Raw genomic sequence first — 17111 nt, 5'->3', positions numbered from 1 at the left:
AATGGCAACCCACTCCAGTGTTCTTGCCTGGAGAATCCCAGGGACGGGGGAGCCTGGTGGGTTGCCGTCTATGGGGTCGCACAGAGTCTGACATGACTGAAGTGACTTAGCAGCAGCAGCAGCAGAGACTTCTCAGACAGTAAAGAATCTGCCTGCAATGTGGGAGACCTGAATTCAATCCCTGGGTTGGGAAGATCCCCTGGAGGAGGGCATGGCAACCCACTCCAGAATTCTTGCCTGGAGAATCCCCATGGACAGAGGAGCCTTGCAGGCTACAGTCCATGGGGTGGCAAAGAGTCAGACATGACTGAGCGACTAAGCACACACACACACACACACACACACACACACACACACACACAAAGACTTCAGTAAAGAGATACAGTTTAGAAATTATTTGGGATCTACCAAGTAACACTCAAGCATCTCACCACTCGAAGTGGATGATTTGCAACAGAATTTGGATTGGAAAGAGAAATTCAAGGTCAATCATTTAACCTGAAGATCTCAAGTGGGTAAGATTACAGGATAACATTTTGGTCATGTGGGGGAAAGTCATGGAAATAAGCAGCCTCTTGACCTTAGGACCGAGATATATGTTAACCCCTAACCTGGTGGGCTGCAGTCCATGGGATCGCTAAGAGTCGGACACGACCGAGCGACTTCACTTTCACTTTTCATTTTCCTGCATTTGAGAAGGAAATGGCAACCCACTCCAGTACTCTTGCCTGGAGAATCCCAGGGATGGGGGAGCCTGGTGGGCTGCCGTCTATGGGGTCGCACAGAGTCGGACACGACTGAAGCCACTTAGCAGCAGCAGCAACCTTTACACTAGTTAAATTCCAAAACCAAGGCTTCTGCATATTTTCTAAGATGTGTGTTTAGCCTTGCTTAATATGTTCATTCTTTTCTTGGATTAAGGGTAGGGAAATGATGAGTATGTGATTAAAGGATATCAAGACCCTTTCTCCACATCAGACTTGTGACTAGGCTACACAAAGAAGACAATGTCAGAAAAGGAGAACAATGCAGCCAGCTAGTCTGCACACAGTGGAAAATGATGAAGACTCTGATCCCTTCCCCAAATGATCGTTGTTTAGTTGCTCAGTCGTGGCCAACTCTTTTGTGACCCCATGGATTGTAGCCCTCTAGGTTCCTCTGTCCATGAGATTTCTCAGGCAAGAATACTGGAGTGAGCTGTCATTTCCTTCTCCAGGAGATCTTTCCAACATAGGACCCAGAGATTGAACTTGCTCTGGCAAGAGGATTTTTATTTATTTATTTTTTACCACTGAGCCACCTGGGAGGTGGTGTGATGTTAAGGAAGTGACCTAATTTTCTGAGTCTTTCTTTCTTTCTCTTTACAACAGAAATATTTGATAAAGTTTTCAAAGATTTCTTATGACATTTATTGAGATATATGAGATGAAGTCCCTAAAACAGTGGCTGGAATAGAATAGAAATTTTACAAAACAATGTTACTGTAAAGAAGTTATTTTAATCTCACTCAAAGGATCTGTATGCAGGTATTTTGCTTCTAATGTTCAACATAATCCAATCTCTTTTAGTATACCAACTCTTCTCTTGCTTAGACAAAAAAGAAGGGAAATCATGAATAGCTTTCATTCTGAAAATAATAGATGAAAAAGTATTATCAAGAAAGGAAAAAGATAAGATGAAGACTATAGTGGAGATTTGCCATGGTAATATTTTGCACATTAATTGGTTTTGACTTGTTCCTTATTGTTTCCCTAAGGGTATAGTTCTTATCTGATGGATGGAATCAAACCACAAAAAGGGCATTTTCATGATTCACAATCACGAGAATTTATAAATGAAAGGGAAAATAAAAAACACATTTCTCCAGTGATAGATCTGCTTTCCTCCTAAGAGAAGAAAATGAAACAAATTTTATTCAGTCAGTCATTTATATAATAGTTTGAAGCACTACTATGTACTTTGGAAATCCAATAAAATCTAAAAATAGACTCATACCTGACTTATGAAGCTTACAGTCCAGTAAAGACAAATAAAGTAATCAAAATAAATCACACAAATACATAATTATAAATGAGTTACATATTTGAGTATATAAATGAGTTTTATATTTATTTATTTATATATATATGTAAAAATTATAATGTATTGAGTCACATGAAGAAAAAATATACTAAATGTTGAGAGAATACTCCCGGAAAATCTAAGTCCAAGGATCAGAACAACTCACACTAAGAGAAGACAAATTGGCCGACATCTGAGAGATGGAGAGGGATTAACTAGGTCAAAAGGTGGGGAGAAAAATCCTGTACTGGGGGCTCAAGTTAAGAAAGAACACGGGAACATTCAAAAACCACAGAAGTGACAGTTGGGCTGAAACACAGAAAAAGAAGGGCACGGGGGCAAAATACCATCTAGGGAATGAAGAAAGAAGCTAGATAATTTAAAGCATACAGGTTTTGGCAAAGATTTTGTTCCTTATATTAATTACTGAAGGACTTTACATAGGAAAGACATTAATGAAATTGCATTTTGAAACACTAACTCTGACTATCCCCAAACAATGAACTGGAGGGAGAAACAACTTGTGGCCAGGAAAACAATGCTGAGGCTCATGCAGCTGGTTCAATAAAGAGATGTGGTAGCTTAAACTAGGCAGTAAATGGATTCCAGAGCTGTGAAGCAGGTTTATTTGTTTAAATTTGTTGGTGGACTAGATATGGGAGATAAGAGATGGTGAGTGACAGCTAAGCATTGATCAGGGTCAGAAGAAGGGAGAGAGAAAAAGTTACCCTAAGTATGAAGTACTATGATGTACTATGATGGGTATCACATTCTGACTTCTACATGTACTGGTTCTTCTAAGAAATCCTTACTGAGAGGGAATAAAAGAAGGTACATGTAAACAAGGAGGGCATGGCCCTGGTAGACTGCCCTTTAGTGTTTTCCACTAGATGGAGAGGTCACACGTATGGAAAATGTGATGTGGTGGATAATTTTATGAGTATATGGATGCTGTTTGCCACAGCCAGGATTTCCCACAAAGACCTTCAGACCCTTGTATAACATTTTTATAGTCCCTCCTGCACCCTCATGACCAACAGAATATGGTGGAACTGATGTGCTTATTTAACTAATATATGTTAAACATATAGTGTATACCAGGCACTCTTACAAGCCATTAGGAATCGATACTGAAATACTCAGTGAGGCGGTGAGAGTAGAAGAAACAGTAACGTGTTGTATTTTATCAAATGATGATTACAACGAGGGTATACATTGCTGAGGAAACAGGTAAAATTCTGCGTGATCATTAACATGATCAATATTTGTATTATTCCAGGCTTAGCATAATGCTCTGCACTTAGTAGGTATTGTAAATGTTACACTGGATCGATTGAACAATAGGGACTTTTCTATATTTATAACTTAATCAAAATAGGATAAATAAAAAGGAGGATTCTGTTCCTCATTGAACACGTGGCTCTGCATATTGTCCTTCGTTCACTTATCACTAATGAAGCCGTAACTATTCAGACTTGATAGATGTCTGTGACTTCACACTTACATAGAATAAATGCAAGCCAGGCTGTACCTGTCATCTCAGGATGATGACAGGACCTTAGAAGAGCAGTTATTTCGGAACTAGTTAAGTATTTGCTCTATTTGGGCATTGATCATCCCTATCAAGCATTTCGTTTGTTTTCCAATGACTGTTATTTGTTGATATGACCTTGTCTAAAAACGACAAGGATGATAATGGCAATCATCACTGAGCAGGGGAATCAATAAAGTTATATCTCTGTCACACACATATACACACAGGGCTTTTAAAATCTTACTAAAAGATTGCATTAACAAGTCATAAATGTTCTACGTAGGTAAATCTGAGCAAGCTAAACTGATTTCCTTAGATATATATTAAATCTAAAGGCTGGACTCAATTTAACCAGTGAGTTCTAGCTAACACATTTTGTGCATTGTTAGTGTAAAAAGTTGCTTCATAGGATAACTCATAAGAAGGACAAGAAACCTAGAGAAGCAATGACTTGCAAAATCTTAAGTGGCTGGAAAAATAATGGAAGCAAAAATTAACCTGTCCTAATTTTTAAGCAGTTAATAATGATCTACATGAAGAGGTGGAAAGAAATGCTTTAAATCACAGGACATAATAAATTAAGAGTCAGTACCAAGCAGGACACAGCAAACATATAAAAGGAAAAAGAAAGATTTGACTTATAGGGCAAGAAATAACAAGATGAGATAAACTTGAAAAGGTTCAAGTAATGTATAAAAATGATCACGAATACAAACCTATTCAGCTGGAGAAGGATCAACGAAAAGTTGCAAGAAAGAAAAAAAAAAAGATTAGGTACCAAATGTACAGTGAATTGAATAAGAAAGATAAGGTGATATTAGCAAATAATAGAAAGGTACCATTAGCTAACAGATGGAATAAAAAATCATCATGGAATCATACATGTGAACCCTTTCTATATGTGTAGGTAACCATGCCACACACAAGCTACAATCTCTAAAGGGAGTGTAAAGACTGTGAAGAAGAAACCAGGGGAAAAATTAGCCAAAACATATTTTTTAAGGCATTTTGAGTTACAAAATGGCAGGATCTTGATACTGATGAGGGTCCTGAGAACATCTCAAACATTCAAAGAGCATGTAACTTTCTCATAAAATGCAGTGAAACAAGGCTTCTGCAGAGTTCATGTCTAAAGAGCAAATGGCACTCTGAGATGAAGAGAGTAGCCACATCCCCTTCTTCATTCACTAAGGACACACACCCTAAATCTAGGACTCTTGGCTCTAATTAGTGACTTGGGGAAGTAATGAATTATATATAACTATACGACAAGCACCTTTGGGGTCATACACAGATAGTTTTACTAGCGGATCTTCAAAGTCACAGTGAAATTTTCTGGTGTAATTATTAGAAGGCAAACTTCTAGGCTCAGGGACTATTTTAATAATCATTCAATATTATTTGGATATAAGTAGCCTTCCATCTACACAAGAGGTTAATATTAAGTGTGTCATTCTAAGGAGATACACTATATCTCAATCCAAGACAGCAAATAGAATGATGGGGCACATCCAAGGGTAACAGATTAACAATTAAATTACATGTGAGGCAAAAATAAAAATAATGTTTTATACAATAAAAGCATTCCTGAAGGTTTTGGTGTAAATATAAGGCAAGGAAAAGGACCGACTGATGGCCTCTCCAGTCTCTTCCTATCTCAAGATGTTTTTAATGATAGCGATTATCCTGTAAGACAGTTCAACTTGTATTGTTTTACTCTTTTAACTGAAAAAAGCAAAAATGCTTCATAATGTAACATAATAAACCATTCTTCTTTAGCTGAAGAGCAAGTAATAATTATAGTTCTGCAAACTGAGTGGCAGGACTTCATCAATTACACAAACCAAACAGCCTGACTTTTTATTATCATGACAGAGCTCATAAACAAATCAATAGAGTTTTCATTGTACTGACTACACTTTAAAAAATATATGGAGTAGGTATGTTGATAAATGCCTCTATGTTTTGTGGCTCCTCCAGTGGAACTGATTCTTTTGTAAAATAACAGGAATGTGCATTCCCTACCTTGCTTCTCAATAAAAGATAGAAATTTGCTCCAACTCTGGAACTTGGTGGAAAAGGAAGAAGCATTAACTACATTGGAGAAGATTATAACAATGTATAATCCCAGTAGTTTATATGATTATATCACAGTTGCAATTGAGTAAAAGATACCAAAGTATTAAAAATAAAATAAAGATAAATTGGCCCATATCTCCTAATATAAGACTGAGCAGACTCACAGATCAAGGTATATGATTTAATTGAAGAAAAGCAGTGTGTTCTTTTAACACAGCCTCACTTTACTTATATTTCTCTTTTAGAGACTGCTTTGATTCAAACCCCATCTTAGCTAGGGCTGTTTTTCTTTTACCTGGTAGATAAGATACTCCATGGCAATTTCCATTAGGCTTTTTGTCCAAAGATAGTATTCAGTATCAACTGAAGGTGAGGTATTTCTAACCGGCACCTTCCACCCATGGTAAGGCTGAACTGAGTGAAATCTTTCTCACTGCTCTCCCCACGGAGAAGGCAGAGTACCAGCCAGATAGTGAGAATCAGAACAGAATGCCAAGGCATCCATGCTAACATCAGTGAGGTTGCTCAGGTGCTCCTGGAGTAGTAGGACATGGAAGGACATGTCCGAGTTAGCTAGGGAGAAGTACAAATTTCAAACACACCAATACAATATTGTAAAGATAAATTAAATAAAATTAAAAAAAAAAAAAAGTGCCAAGGTCAAAGACAAAACCTGACGTATAAGAAAGTGAAGCTATTGGATATCTTTCATTAACAGAGTGACTTTATCATTTCACTCTATCACCCCGTAGGAATCACAGTTAGAGATAGAAGTGCAAACTAAATTTTCTGAGTCCAGTTTGAAGACAACCTGTTAGCATTAATACTCTCCCAGGGTTGGAACAAAGCATGATCATAAGATCACTAATCAGTGATCTATACTCTAGAAGTGAGTGTACATTGCTTCACTGCTTTTCCAGAGCATCTCTTAAAATTAAAAAATGGTGTCTGTGGTTAACACGGCATACCATCTTCAGTGACTTTTTTATGTTGAAATACCAGGGTGTTCTAGTTGATTCAACTTAGGATCAAGGTATTTAGTGGGAATTGTATGGAAAATCTGCTCTGAGATTCTTTAAGGGTCTTTAAGGAACTGAATAAAAAGAGCATAGATAATACAATCAGAATCCAGTCAGTTTCACTTGCTTGTGGCAAGACTTATTTTTAAAACCACACCATTTTTTCTCCATGCTTTCTGATTCTCATTTAAAAGTATTATACAAAATAGAAAATAATTAATAAAACGTGACAAGGTTAAGATACTAGTCTAGGCATGATAAAAGATCAAACAGTGGAAAAAAAGAGAGCGAGCGCGCTATCATCAAGCACACAAATTGATCCAGATATCAAATAATATTAAAGAATCAAACAAAGCCTTTCATCTGAATTTTTAGAATTCTGTAAAGCAGTAATTGTCCCATATAAGAACTAAGAAGTCTCATAAAGTAGTAATTCTGAGAAGCCACCATTGCATATAAAGCTCCTGTCAACCTTAAGATTGCAGATCACAAACTAGATGCAGAGGGGTCTTCTCCACTTATTTCAGGAGACTGTGGAGTGTCATGGAAAAAGCACTCTTCTTTTGAGCTCTGAACTGTTTCTTAGTTGGTGGAGTTTAGGTAACTTCTTCTGAACATTGCATTTTGGGTTTTGATTTTTTTTTTTCACCCATAAGGCAGAAATTATCAGAACCACTAACATATTTTTAGACAAATATCGTAAGGGTGTAAGAGAAAATTAAAGTGTATAAAAGTGCTATAAAACTGAAAAGCACTACATAAATATGAGTTGCTACTACTTACCCAAGGAGACAATCACATTTTCTGTGTTCTGCAGAATTCTTGCTGTTGGCATTCCTCAACAATACTGAGCAGTCCGGCCCCTATGACATCTTGGTTCTTCTAACCATCACCGTCTTATCCTGTCCACACAAGCAAATGCCCATCCTCATTAGCACTCTTCACAAACGAATTAGGCTTAGCAAGCCAAAATGTACCAGCAGGTGATTATGTGAGAGGCTTGTGTCCCCTGGAGAGTGATCTCATCTCTGGTGTCTTCTGAGAGACTGTGACTTGTAGGTGGCTGGATTCCATGGGATACAAGAAACCTAAAGTTTGAGTTGGGTCCTTCTCCATCCCTCCATCACTTTGTTCCAATGAAATCTGCTCAGTTCCACAGTCACAGACTGCTCTTCTGACCCAAGTCAGCTGTCTCAAAATGATTGCCCAGAATCAGATGATATTCTGCAGAGAGGTGCCAGAAAATTCAATTTCTGTGAGGAAAAAAAGAAGAATTAGAGAACCCATTTTCAATGTCAATAGCAGCTCTGGTTTCTTGAGCACCTACTATGGGCCAGTCACTGTGCTTTCACATGTGAGGCAGGATAATAATTTAGAGTATTAATTTAGGTGTTTCTTTTCTGACATTTTGCCCCTTTTAATGCCCACTTCAGGCTCTTCAAGTGGCTCAGTGGTAAAGAATCTCCCTGCCTATGCAAGAGATGCAGTTTTGATCCCTGGGTTGGGAAAGTGAAAGTGAAGTCGCTCAGTCGTGTCCGACTCTTAGTGACCCCATGGACTACAGCCCACCAGGCCCTCCGGCAAGAGTACTGGAGTGGGGTGCCATTGCTTTCTCTGTTAACAGCAGCTAGGCATATTATATTTACTTGGAGCTAGTATACTTGGTGACAGCCTTAGTGCCCTCAGACACAGCATGCTTGGCCAGCTCCCCAGGTAGCAGCAAGCACACGGCGGTCTGGATCTCCCTGGATGTGATAGTTGAGCGCTTGTTGTAATGCGCCAGGTGCAATGCCTTGCCAGCGATGCGCTCGAAAATGTCGTTGACAAAGGAGTTCATGATTCCCATGGCCTTGGACGAGATGCTAGTGTCCGGATGGACTTGATCCCCTGGAAAAGGAAATGGCAACACATTCCAGTATTCTTGCCTGCAAAGTCTCATGGACAGAGAAGCCTGACAGGTTACAGTCCCTGGGATCGCAAAAGAGTTGGGACATAACTGAGTGAATAAGCAACAAGAACAACAATAAATGCACACTTCTCCCAACTTTCATTCAAGGGTTGATGACAGAATTTGTTTGCTTTCTTCAAAGAAGTTCAGGGAAGAGTGATTGTGTTCAGAATTTCTACACCTACTAAGCAAATAAAGCTGGATGCTCCCGAGAGAAACATGGGGAAAAGGTACTGGTACATATAGACTCAGCAACTAGGAGAGGCAGGGCACTCTCCATACCTATATTAGTAAAATGTTTTTTTTGTTTTGGGTAAGAAACAAAGAAAGAAAATTCTATGGATCCTGAGAGCAGAGGAAACCTACCCCCTGGGCAAAAGGGCTGGATATGAACTTCTAAAGGATATCACCAAATACTCAGCACTCAAGCTGAGCAATGAAGAGAGAATTTGAGAATCCTGTTATCTGAAGGGGTCACATATACTGAGGCCATGGACATCTCGGAGGCCATATGGGTTAATCTATGACCTTAGACAAGACACCTAACATTCCCCCCAAGACCAAAGAGCCAAAATCTTACCACTGCACGATATTCTCAAAGAGCGCATATTGCTGCTCAAGGAAAGTGAGTATTTCAGGTACAGAGGATACTGAGTTTTTATCTTTGTCTCTCTCCTGGCCCAAGAGAAGAGGGTTCAGGATCAGAAATGACCAGTTACAGCAAATGAAAAAAGCTTGTTTTCTTCCACCCCTGGATTTATGAGTCCAGATTCATTCACACTACATGTTTAATGCTTCAATTAATCCCTATGACAGCATTATGAATTACAAATTGCTCCTTCCCTTGTTATAGATGAGAAAACCTAGATAAAGATATTTAAGTCACTTCTCAAGATAGCCTAGCTAGTTTATGATGGTTCTGGCTTCAGTCCCAAGTTTTTCTGACTCCAAAGCTATCTCATCTTCAGTTCTGTAGCATCTATACCATGAGCTTGAGTAGGCTGGGTGAAATTGTGTTGGCAATTACACTACTGATTCTTCTCAAAGGAAATGTGAACATGTAATGCATACCTGCCCCTTCATATTAGTACAAAGTGAAAAGAAATTCTGGGGTTTGGGGTCATAAAAGTCAACACTCCTGAATGATATACTTCAGAAACATGTGTGTTTGCCTTTAATAGCTGCACTAACAATTTTAAAACACTACCTAGATTCTTCATAGGCATTTTACATCCTAAATTTTCCACATGTGTGGGCTTGGTGGTGGTTCAGAAAGGACAAAGCTCATGAGGGATAAAGATCCATCTGCAGTCATCAAGTAATTTTCTGAAGATTAGACACTTGGCTGGTATAAAGAAAACTTTGGCAAGACCCAGAAGTAGAGGAGGCAGCTGAGAATAGTTTACAGCTACTCGGGGGAGTGCCACGTGCATCAGAAGGAGGCTGACAATGAGTGGCTGCTCAATGAGCTGCCAGGAGATATTGGCACTTGTATACTGAAACCAAGGGGGGAAACATGCTGCAAGGTAGTGCGCCAGCTGGAATCGTGGTGCCCAGTGAGAGGATGGAGACGAGTGCACATGGAGGGTATGGAACACTCACTTCTGAAACGTGCAAAGAAGGCTGATGTGTGGATATGGGGGACCAGAAACAGATCCAGGACAATAACACAATCAAGCAAAATGGACAGCTGGAAGGAATGGACAGAAAGAGGTCAGCTTCCGTGAACTTAAGAAACCTAGCCAGTTAGCATATTCCATAAAAGGAGCCTGGTCTAGTTCATTTGGTACCAGTTACATTAAATCATTGGGTAAAGAAAGGAAATTTTAGTCACTTAGTCATGTCTGATTCTGTGACCCTATGGACTGTAGCCCACCAGGTTCCTCTGTCCATAGAATTCTCCAGGCAAGAATACTGGAGTAGGTAGCCACTTCCTTCTCCAGGGGATCTTCTGAACCCAAGGACTGAACTCAGGTCTTCTGCATTGCAGACAGTTTCTTTCTTGTCTGAGCCACCAACTCAATTCCTTCCCTGGTGATTTAGCGGTAAAGAATCAGCCTGCCCATACAGGAGACAGCCTGCAATGCAGGAGATGGAGTTTTGATTTCTGGGTCAGGAAGATCCCTTAGAGAAGGAAATGGCAACCTACCCAGTATTCTTGCCTGGGGAAATCCCATGGACAGAGGAGCCTGGCGGACTACAGGCCATGAGGTTGCAAGAGTCAGACATGACTTAGTGACTAAACCACCACCAAAGAAAAGAAGGACAGGAAAACAAGATCATTATATAAAAAAGAGAAAGACAGTACACAGATACATATTAAAGAGCAGACCAATCTGATTAATCTAAGATCTGATGCTTTTAAAATGAATGACTTGGCTCTACTGTAACCAATTTTAAATATTAATTTTCTCATATGTAATTGGATCTGATAACAAAGAAATGATGATTTTATTATTACTATTAAAAGCTAAGATTGAATTGGCACTCAATATATGCACCAAGCATATTAAATCAATTCTCTTAAACAATAGTTCTCAAAACTGAATGAGGTACCAGAGTTGAAGTTCTGTTCTAAGGTGCTAGACTCCTATTTTGTGTTGCCATTTAGTTGCTAAGTTATGTTGGACTCTTTTGCAACCCCGTGGACTGTAGCCCACCAGGCCCTCTGTCCATGGGATTTCCCAGCAAGAATACTGCTGTAAATTGCCATTTCCTTCCCCTTCCCAACCCAGGTATTGAACTTGCATCTTCTGCTTGGCAGGTGGATTCTTTACCACTGGCTCCTTTAGTTAGTTGCTCAATAAATTGTGGCTACCATTAATACTGGCATTGAAATTATTCTTTTTACCTAGTTAGTCCCTAACCTCAAAGATATTCTTAACACATATCTATTACTACCCTAATGCCAGACAAAATTGGAATGAAGGATTTCAATTCTAATTCTAGCCTAAATTTAAGACAAATACTCCTTCTCAAGGAGATCCAAAACATTTAGACTGACTACAAGTACCTTGCATTAGGCTGGATTCATACCTGTTATATACCCCAAGTTAGGATTTCCCATTTATGTACACAGTCATCTCACTGATGTCCATATAAGATTTTCTTCTTACTATTCATTAAGTAAAAACATGTTCTTTACTATTCCAATCCTACACATATTTTTACTAAAAGGTGTGTGTACATGTGCTATCAGAAGGTTATAGACTAATTGTTGATAATCATTACATTTTTTGGCATGTGTAAGAAATAAAGTGTTCTCCCTTTAATTTCAGAATTCTAGCCCCTTTTCATCATGAATTGCCACCTCCTCAGAAAAGCCTCCCCAACCAGTCAATCTAAATTAAGTTTCCCCTATCAATATCCATCTCAATGCCTTGGCAATTGCTTTTGAAACACTTATCAAAATTATTTCTCAAAATTTATATGCTATTCTGTCTGCTTAACTTTATATTTGTCATTAGCACCAACTACACTGTAAATTCTATGAGGGCAAGGGGCCACATTCATCTTCATCAGCATTCAGAAATATTTACTCAGTTCATACAGTGCCAGGCGTTGTTTCCAGGCACTGGGACACAGCACTGAACTGATGTTCCAGCTGTGAGAAACAAAGGGCAAAAAAAAAAAAAAAAAAACATGATAGGCGATGATGTTATGAAGAATCTACAGTAGAAGGGGCTAAAGATGGCTCCTGCATTGCAGCAATGAGAAGGTATTGACACAGTGGAGTCTTTTTCATCAAAGGTGATTAAGGAATGGCTTCCTTGGTGGCTGAGACAGTAAAGAATCTGTCTGCAATGCAGGAGACCTGGGTTTGATCCCTTGCTTGGAAAGATCCCCTGGAGAAGGGAACGGCTACCCACTCCAGTATTCTTGCGTAGAGAATTCCAAGGACAGAGGAACCTGGCGGGCTGTATAGTCCATGGGGTTGCTAAAGAGTTGGACATGACTGACTGACTAACAATTTCACTTTTTCATTTTCCTGATAAGTGGACCCATGATGAAAAGAGGATGAAGAGCATTCCAGATAGAGGAAATAGTAGGTGCAAAGACTGGGAGTATAGGATCTGGAAATCAGGCATTGTAGCTAGAGTGAGGCGGAAAAGGAGAAGAGAAAGAAGAGGTGATATTGCAAAGATATAGAGCACTGCAAGAGCTTCCCTGCTGGCTCAGACATTAAAGAATCCGCCTGCAATGCAGGAGACCTGGGTTTGATCCCTGGGTTGGGAAGATCCCCTGAAGGAGGGCATGACAACCCACTCGTGTTCTTGCCTGCAGACTCCCCATGGACAGAGGAGCCTGGTGGGCTGAAGTCTATGGGGCTGCACAGAGTAAGATGCAACTGAGCGACTAAGTACAAAATAGCACAGAGCGCTCTGAAGCCCTATTGATAAGGCTTTTCACTTTATTCCGGCTGGGGTGGGAACAAAATTGGAGAGTTCTGAGTAGAGAATGATAGCGTCTGATTTATGTTTTAAAAGAACTGCTTTTGCCTGTTGTGTAGAGAATACCCTGGCAAAGATTGGTCAAGGGTGAACGGTTAAGAGATTATTGCAGGACAGTGAAAGATCATGACGGCATTAAGTGATTAAGATAGAATTATACAGTGATCGGTGTGGCAGTGATGGATACTGGTCAGATTCTGTATTTATTTTTAAAATAGAGGTGATTAGATGTGCTGACAAAATGGATGGGAGGAGGACAGAATGGAAGGAATCAAGGGTGACATTTTTGGCATCCACAGTTTAAAGTTTAGAGTTGCACTGATCAAAACAGGAAATGCTTGGAGAGAAATCTCAAAGGTAGAAATGATGAGTTAAGTTTGAGTTGGGTGAAGTGTCAGCTGTGGGAATATCAAGTAAAGAGTTGTCTACACAATTGTGGAGTTAAGAGTTTTGAGACTGGAGATATGTATTTGGAAGTTACTGGAATATAGATGGTGCTTGAAGACACTGGAATAGATGAATTCAGTTATGAAGAAAACAAAGTAAAGTTGTGAGTGCTGACTTTCAGGGTACTCAGGCATTTAGTGCTTGGGGAAATGAAGAGGAAAGAACAAAGATGACTGAGAGGGATTCACCTATGGGGTAGATGAAAAGCCAGGAGAAGCTGGCGTCCTGGAAACCAAGGGTCTATTTCTGCTTCTGGGTTTGTAATGTGAGAACTGAGAATGGAGCAATATGGCCAGTGCCAGACAGCCTTGACATGTGCAGTCTTAGGAATTAACAGGGATGAATGCTTAGATGAAGCAGTTACAAGAAAGCCTGGAAGGAAAGGAAATGGAGTATAGACAACACTTTCAAGGGATTTTGCACCCCCCCCCCCCGAAAATAGAAGGAACTAGAAAAATGGGGCGATAGGAGAGTAATGTGAGTCATGGGGAGAGATTTTGCTAGTGGGATCCTACTTTATCAAAAAGGATAATCTTGCTTACTGAAAGTGAAGAAAACTGATGGGCAGGGGGCAATTGCAAGACTGCAGTTTGAGTAGAAGAGCAGGCATGGGACACACTATTCAACAGAAGGAACAGGCCATGATCAGGAGCTGGCAGGGAGGGCAGTGGGGGAGAAGAAAAAGGGAGTGTTTTGGGCACAGATGCAGGGACATTGGTAAAATATTGGTAGATTTGGCCTGTGAGCATATAGAAAGTTTCCTCCAATTCCTTAATTGAATTCTTAACATCATCCACAGTGCCCGGCATATAGTAGGTGTTCAAAAAATTTACTGAATGGATCTGTGTACACTATTAAATCTGATTCCAGAGAATTCCCTAAGAATAATGCTCTGTACAGGAGTTCGTCTGGCTTTGAGCTTACACCTGCACTAGCAAAGAGAAGACTGTGAGAGGAAAAGACAGAAGCTTTTCAAAGAAGCTTTAAAGATTTGCTTCATAACTGCCACCCTTCCTTCTAAAACAAAGATGTGGATAGAAAGGTATGGGATGTTGTACTTTTATTATCGAAGTGATTGGATATCTGCGACTCCTCTTACCCTCTCATAATATCTGCTGGATATAACTCTTGGCTGTTTCATTTTGGCTACATTCCCAGAACTGTATGTAAAGTGTCTCCCTGAAATATTGAAAAGGAGCCTACATTTTAAGTTCATCATCTCTCTTTGCTTGAAAAGTGGCTTATTCTCTTCCTGTTGAAATTGCATTTTGTGTGGGCTTTTCTCTTCCTTGATTATTAAAGTTAAAACTTGGAAACCGCAAGGTTCATACAAGCCAACCACGTTGTGGCGGACAATAAAGAGATAGGAACACCAGTAAGGGAAAGAAAATAAAGATGACTGGAATGTGTTTTTGTTTTTGTTTTTCATTTTATCATATTGTGTTTTTATTTTTTTTTAATTTTATTTTATTTTTAAACTTTACGTGAATTAACGGGAATAGAGGGAATGCAATGACTGAGACCCTACCCGGTGCTATGCTGTCTACATATTTATATTTAGTCATCTCATACTCACACAAACAGAAACACACACACACACCTGGAAAGTGGGCATCATTCACTTGCTACCAATAAACAAAAATGTGGAACAGAAGTTTGAGGCTAAAAATACAAACAATATTTCCACTTTTTAGGTAGATTATTATGTCCCAGATCTACTGGTAAGTACTTGACACGCATCATCTGCTCCCGTTTTAGACTAACCCTGGAAGGCATATATCTTTAGTCCATCTTCTAAGATAAGAAAACTGGAGCATTAACAGGTTTAATGATTTGCTGAAACTAACACAACTCCCAGGGCCGAATCCTGGTTGTTGGAGACACACTCTTCCCGTCACACACGTGGTTCCCCAAGGGAAGCTGAGGCGCCAGGGAACTGAGCAAACACAAGAAGAGAAAGCAAAACATAACCACTGAATAAATTTTGACAAGGAGTATCAATGGTCCAACGATTTTGCTGATTATAATACGTCACAATTGGTTTATATCTAGTTGCATTCCTTAGAAAATGATGAGGTTTCATTTCCAAATCCATCTCAATGCATTCTGACTGAACATTAGCAAAGACGCACAAGTATTAAAACTCAATTTAATATAAGAAATGTCTTTTTTTGATCCCTTAACCAGCAGGCAGCTAGGTTACAATGAAACACAAACAAAGAAAATCTTATATATTGTGTGAAATATATTTATGCATGTACAAATGTAACTTCTTCAAGAGTAATTTCTCCTCGGGCAACCTCAGTTCAGACAGTAATTAAGAACACAGTCCTTAAAATCAGAACTAAGTTTCCAGGCTACCCTGCCAGGACCTGGGTACGAGATTGGCACCAGTTCCTTTTCCTAAGCCCTTTTCATGGTCCCATTAGGGAGAAAAGGATGATGCAATTACCTACCTCACAGAATCACTGAGAAGAGCACTGAAATAATCCAGTTAGCACAGTGGCTAACATAGGAAACGTGCTCAATAAATTCTTTCTGTCCCAAATGCCATTTGGAAATACAGCACAAGGCACTAATAGTCGCTTTAGACTCTGCAACAAGCATGGAGATTGACCTCAAATAAAGTGCTGGTTTTTCAAAAGGTTCTAATGATTAAGTCAGATGCAGATAAATCACAGCATAGGCTGTGTGATTAAATTGCACCTCCTATTTAATTGCATCTCAGGTGCCAGGTACTTGTTACAATCCTTCTCTCTGCTGCAAGGACAGGCTTGTGTTTTATAAGCACAATCAAGTGGAAAGGAGATGAAGAAGTTTAAATACAGCCAAGACCTTAGTACATAGGAATGGGGTCTGTTTACTCTTCCAAGACAATATTATAAAATTATAATGCAGCAACAATTTAATAAAATTATTTAATAAGCTAGAGAACTTGAAAGGAAAGAACATTTAAAAATTTAAACCCAGTTTGGTTTTAATTTTCCTAACAAGTCCAGGAGAAATCTTAGCCAATTTCCTAAGTCCTATGCAATTACCACAACTATTCATTTAGGAGAGGAATTCATGCCAGTTCTTAGAAAGAAATGGTATTTTCTTTTTCCAAATATGATACCATTACTCTCCACATCCTCTGCTGAGGACAGAACTCTCAGGGAAAAATACATCTTTATATTCTCAGAGCTTTATCTCCAAAATCATAGTACCTCCATAAATCTAAATGTTCGGTTTTTCTGTTTCTATCGAAAGTCACCTCCTCCATAAAAGTTTCCCTGATGCCTTCACCTACATGTAAACTGGTTCTACATTTCTAAAGTCATATAGGATTTTATAACTTCTGCCTGTTTCTTATCTTTATCTCTATCTCTACTGCTGTCATTTTTTACTACAAAGGATTCTAAAGAGCAAGGGCTACCTTTTCGGGCATCTGTCCTACACAGATCTCAACACAAACTCCTGGACATGCATAAATTCTCCACCAACCCCCGCCCCCAGCATTAAGCCTCCAGTGTGTTTTAGACATGGATATCAGAATCAGTTACATTTACTAACTGCTCTCCTTTTGCCACAAA

At 39.3% G+C, this 17111-nt stretch overlaps 1 protein-coding gene across 15 annotated transcripts in view; it reads right to left on the bottom strand.

The window, feature by feature from the left end:
* Positions 1-17111, bottom strand: part of LOC147366710 (uncharacterized) — a 1020409-nt gene that overhangs the window by 673224 nt on the left and 330074 nt on the right. For all 15 annotated transcript variants that reach the window (XR_015168974.1, XR_015168962.1, XR_015168973.1 and 12 more), the window contains one exon: positions 7477-7946. Coding sequence is in view for 1 of the 15 variants with exons in the window: in XM_086414229.1 (XP_086270355.1) it covers positions 7887-7946 (60 nt within the window). In the remaining 14 variants the exon portion in view is untranslated. The remainder of the gene's footprint in view (positions 1-7476; positions 7947-17111) is intronic.

The sequence above is a fragment of the Bos grunniens genome, chromosome 8 (genome assembly GCF_055505025.1).
Source record: "Bos grunniens cultivar Pamir isolate PY7600 chromosome 8, Bosgru_T2T1.0, whole genome shotgun sequence".
In the NCBI taxonomy this organism is placed as follows: domain Eukaryota; kingdom Metazoa; phylum Chordata; class Mammalia; order Artiodactyla; family Bovidae; genus Bos; species Bos grunniens.
This window is presented reverse-complemented; position numbering and strand designations above follow the sequence as displayed.